This window comes from Crocuta crocuta, unplaced genomic scaffold, assembly GCF_008692635.1.
Source record: "Crocuta crocuta isolate KB4526 unplaced genomic scaffold, BGI_CrCroc_1.0 scaffold266, whole genome shotgun sequence".
Classification (NCBI taxonomy): Eukaryota; Metazoa; Chordata; class Mammalia; order Carnivora; family Hyaenidae; genus Crocuta; species Crocuta crocuta.
The window spans coordinates 2,378,822-2,384,383 of NW_027531005.1; the positions used below are offsets into that span (position 1 = coordinate 2,378,822).

The following is a 5,562-nucleotide window of genomic DNA, read 5'->3' on the forward strand; positions in this document are numbered from 1 at the left end:
CAGCTGCCTTCCATTACCAGACACATCAGTGAAACCAGCCTAGATCATCCACTACCAGCCGACCTGCCCACTGACCCAAGGTTTCTGAGGAACCCCAGCAAAAACCAGAGGAGCAAACCCCCAGCAAAAAACAGACCAGAGGAAGCATAAGCTAAATAAGTGGTTGTTTTAAGCCACTAAGATCTGGGATGGTCTGAAAGGCAGCAAAGGTGAACTTGTACACAAGGTGTCTGGATTGCCTACAGTCTCACCAGACTGGTTACTAACACAATGAGGTTAGAGTCTTTATCTTGTGACTCTCATTCAAGTGATTATTTTCATACTGGCCTCTGCTACTGTACTATCTTCCATCCCAAACAAATCTTTGCTGCTGTAAAGACCAAGAAAGAAGCTGCAAATCTTTCCAACAATGCAGGTATGTTATGGGGCCAATAGGGTATATATGTGTGTGTTAAAAAAATATATATATATATATATGTACATATATATATAATAAGAAATTGACTCACATGATTTTGGAGGCTAGAAGTCCCGAGATCTGAAGTTGGTGAGCTGGAAACCTCAGAGGGTTTATGATATACATTCCAGGCCAAGAGCAAAGGAAGAGACAAGTCTTAGCTCAGTAGAGAAATAGAGTTCCCTCTCACTCAGCCTTTTTGTTCTATTCGTTTCTTCCTTGATTTCATGAGCCCTGCCCCTCATATTAGGGAGAGCAGTTTGCTTCACTCAGTCTACTGATTCAAATGTTAATCTCACTCAAAACACCCTCACAAATCCACCCAGAATAACCTCTGACCAAAGGTCTGGGTGCCCATGGCCCCGTCAGGTTGACACATAAAATTAACCATCACGGAAGGTAACACTTATGAGGGGTTCCTAAGTAAGGGACAGAAACCAAGTCCTTTGGGATCTGTGAAAAGGAAAGAACAAATCTCACCCTTTTTATCGTCAGTGTAGATGGCCCTGTCCAGCCAAGGGAGCCTCAGGGATGATCTGAACATCACCCTCCATTTCATGCCCCGCCGTCTGGGGGAGCACTCTTGACTTCCTTAGGTCTGTGAGAATACAAGCCACTAGGAGTCTTACACAGTCTAGGGGGTATAAAAAAAAATAGTAATAATAATGATAATAAAAATGAAAAGAGCCCCACTTACATTAAAAAGTACAAGGAGACAAGAGGTAGTTCTAGAATTCTGTTCCCTTCGCGTGAAACATTACAGATTCAAAGGTGGAAAGAGGATGCTGCAGAGAAAATCATACCCGGCTTCACGTCACAGGGCCTTTTAGGAGTCATAGGACACTGGCAAAGTACATATCTGGAGAACAAGAATCAATAACCACCAGAAGAATAGGGGACAGCATTGTGACCTTTGGCCTCATGCTGGCCTCAGATACCCCGGTGAGCAAATCTGTGTTTGAATTATTCATCTATTATTGTAGAGTCTTGCAGATACAAACAGCTCTGAATATGCATAGTATTTTCATCATAAATGAGTACAGGCTTAGGGTATTTTTCAAAGTTCATTAATTATTGAGGTCCCTCAAGCAGCTCTGACTCTGCCATGTTTTGATTTTTGTTCTGGACCGAATCAAGTTACTCAGAGTCCATCTCAATTGTGAATTCACTCAGGAAGTGATTTATGGCTTTTATAAAATTCTTTGGCATAAAAATCATGTTGGAGAAACTTGATTTTAACTATTTAGGTACTGAGTTCTTCATACCGCAGCTTTTTAAAAACCTGTGGTAAAATGCACCTAAAATTCACCACCAGAACTATTTATAAGTGTACATACAGTTCAGGGACATTAAGTATATTTACATTATATTTGCAACCTGCACCACTATCCATCCCCCAGAATTCTCTTCATTGTGCAAAACTGACCCTATACCCAGCAAATAGTAATTCCCCATTTGCCCTTTACCCCAGCCCCTGGAAACTACTGTTCATCTGTACGAATTTGACGCGTCCAGGTACCTCAGAGAAGTCGAATCATAGAATCTACATCTTCTTGTGACTGGCTTATTTTCTCAGCAAAATGTCCTCAAGGTTTATCCATGTTGTAGCATGTATAGAGGTTTTCTTCTTGAGTCTGAATAATATTCCGTTAGGTGTACAGACCACACTGTGCTTATCCATCTATCTGTCCGTGGACCCTTGGGTTGCTTCCGTCTTTTGGCTGTTGTGAACAACAGCCAAACTCTGCTCTGAACATGAATGTGTGAGGACCATGCTGTCATCTCTCTTGTGTATATGTACCTAGAAGTAGAACTGCTGGATCAGATGGTAATTCTCTTTTGAAATTTTTAATGAACTGCCACACTGTTTTCCATAGCGGCTACATCCTTTTACATTCCTACTAACAGTGCACAAGGGCTCTAGTTTCTCCACATGCTTAAGGACACTTGCTATCTTCTGGGTTTTGTTGATCTGTTTTAGTTTTGGATGGTAGCCATCCTAATGGGTGGGAAGTTGTATCACCTTGTGGTTTTGGTTTCCATTTCTCTAATGATTAGTGATGTTGAGCATCTTCTCATTTGCTTATTGGCCATGTGTATGTCTTCTTTGGGGAAAAATCTTTCAGTCCTTTGCCCATTTTTAAGTCAGGTTGCTTCAGTTTTGTTATTGAGTGTAGAGGTTCTTTATGTATTCTGGATACTAATCTTTTATCGCATATATGATCTGCAAATATTTCACTCATTTCATTTGTGTTTTCACTCTGTTGATTGTGTTCTTTGTTTCACAGAAGTTTTAAACTTTTATTTAGTCTAGTTTATTGGTACCTTTGTTGCCTGTGCTTTTCTGTCACATCCCAGAAATGACTGTCATAGCTAATGTCTTGAAGGTTTTCTCCAGTGTTTCCTTCTGACAGTTTTATAGCTTTACCTCTTATGTTTAGGTCTTTGATCCATCTTGAGTTAACTTCTATATATGGTATAAAGCAAGATCGATCCAGCTTCATTCTTTTGCACATGGACATCCAGTTTCCTCACATTATTTGTTAAAAAGACACTATTACATTTCTAAATGTTTAAAATTATCAAGGTGGCTGAGTGGCTCAGTCGGTTAAGTGCCTGACTTGTGGATTTGGCTTAGGTCATGATCTCATGGCTTCATGGGCCTGAGTCCCACATCGAGCTCTGTGCTGGCAGTGCAGAGCCTGCTTGGGATTCCCTCTCTCTCCTCTTTCTCTTTGTCTTGCCTCCCCACCCAACTCATGCTGTCTCTCTCAAAATAAATAACCTTAAAAAATATAAAATTACCAAAAGAAACAAAGATTGGGGTGCCTGGCTGGCTCAGTCAGTAGAGTGTGCAATTCTTGATCTTGAGGTTGTGAGTTCAAGTCCTGTGTTGGGCGTGGAGATTACTTAAAAAAAAAAATCTTAAAACAAAACCAAAAAAGAAATGAAGATTGTCTCTTTAGGCAGAGAGTATTACCACGGTACAAGATGGTCAGGCATTACCAAACATATGACCAGTACTAATTTAATAATATGTAAAGCATGGACACTGATTAGTCTCCATTTCTCTCCTGCCCCCTTCCAGTCTCTATCCCCAGAGGGGCTGATCCCTGCAGAAGATGTCATCTGGCTCCCTTGCCTTTTGTCTTTTCATTGATTTTGGCAAAAGGAAGGACAGGCGAGAGAATGGTCAGACTTTCCCCTCTACCTCGTGCGTCCCCCCTGTGACTCTGGTTCCTGTCTGGAGGCCCTCTTCAGTTTTCATCAGGCTGTGGAATATTATTTGCTTCCCTTGATCCTTCAGTTCCTGCTTCTGCTAGGCCCTGGGTATCAAAGCATTCTTTAGTGGTTTCCTTGACTCTACCCACAGCTTTGTAAATAGTCCTTTTGTTTTTGTTTTAGTTTTTAATGTTTACTTATTTTTGAGAGAGAGACAGAGTGTGAGTGGGGGAAGGGCAGAGAGAGAGGGAGACACAGAATCCGAAGCAGGCTCCAGGCTCTGAGCTGTCAGCACAGAACCCAATGCGGGGCTCGAACTCACACAGTGGGAGATCCAACTGAGCCACCCAGGCGCCCCAAATAGTCTCTTTGTTAAATTCTCTTCAGAATCCTACCTGAGTGGACCTAAAATGTCCTACTGAGTCTCTCACTGATACGAATAGTGAGAGAACATGAAGACAGACTTTTGTAAGCAGCCTGTGAAGCTAATCACTCTGGTGAGATATTTACCATGGTATTTACATCCAGTTTAGAAGTTGAAGGTTGAGTGAGAGAGACCCAGAAGTCCTCTCTCTTGCCCTTTTCTTTTCCTTCCTTCCTCCCTCCCTCCCTCCCTTTCCTCCTTCCTTCCTTCCTCTCTCTCTCTCTTTTTTTAATGTTTTATTTATTTCTGAGAGAGAGAGAGAGAGAGAGAGAGAGACACCAGGGGAAGGTCAGAGAGCGAGGGAGACACAGAATCTGAAGCAGGCTCCAGGCTCTGAGCTGTCAGCGCAGAGCCCGACGTGGGGCTGGAACCCGTGAACCATGAGATCATGACCTGAGCCAAAGTCAGACGCTTAACTGACTGAGCCACCCAGGTGCCCCTTCTTTTCCTTTCTTTCTTTGGATGCCAGGGAAATCTATGGCCATACCACCCTGAAAACACACCTGATCTCATCTGGATGCAAGGGAATTAGGGAGGAAGGGAAAAGAAATTCTTAAGTTGGTTTTTTTTTCTTTCTTTTTTTTTAGGATAAGATTTCAAAGGGAAAATAATGTAAAAGACCAATACCTCTGCCAAGTACTAAAGATCGCTATTATAAGAAGCCTGTAGGAGGGGCCTTCCTCACACAGACGGTCTGTTTGGACGACACAACAGTCAAATTTGAGATCTGGGACACAGCTGGACAGGAGCGGTATCACAGCCTGGCCCCCATGTACTATCGGGGGGCCCAAGCTGCCATCGTGGTCTATGACATCACCAACACAGATACATTTGCACGGGCCAAGAACTGGGTGAAGGAGCTGCAGAGGCAGGCTAGCCCCAGCATCGTCATCGCGCTGGCGGGGAACAAGGCGGACCTGGCCAGCAAGAGGCCGTGGAATTCCAGGAAGCACAAGCCTATGCGGAAGACAACAGTCTGCTGTTCATGGAGACGTCTGCAAAGACGGCGATGAACGTGAATGAAATTTTCAGGGCGATAGCTAAGAAGCTTCCCAAGAACGAGCCCCAGAATGCAGCTGGCACCCCAGGCCGGAACCGAGGTGTGGATCTCCAGGAGAACAACCCAGCCAGCCGGAGCCAGTGCTGCAGCAACTGAGCCCCCCTTGCCTGCCCACTGCCCCCACCTCCTCCGCCTGAGCGACCCAACTGGAATCCACTCACTCTAACCAGTCGCACTTAACGACTCGGGCTACCACTGAAGGGGGCAGGGGGAGGGGGTCCGCCATGATTTCTCCATAGAATTTTGATCATAGGCCGGAGTGAGTTATTCCACCTGCACCTTTCTGTACAAATACTAATTCAATTTTAAGTCTTAAGTCACTTTTTTAATATATATGATCTTTTGCTCTTCCCACTTCCAGCCCTTTCTACTGCTCTCCCACTCTTCCTCTGCTGGTAG

General features: G+C 43.9%; 1 protein-coding gene across 1 annotated transcript; it reads left to right on the plus strand.

Moving 5' to 3' along the window:
• Positions 1-270: 270 nt before the first annotated feature.
• On the plus strand, positions 271-5,294 carry LOC144237047 (ras-related protein Rab-5C-like). The gene is given in 5 exon segments (XM_077770732.1): positions 271-415; positions 1,221-1,399; positions 1,929-1,972; positions 4,741-5,033; positions 5,036-5,294. Coding segments are annotated over 5 exon segments (885 nt in total). The 3' UTR covers positions 5,260-5,294.
• Positions 5,295-5,562: the final 268 nt, after the last annotated feature.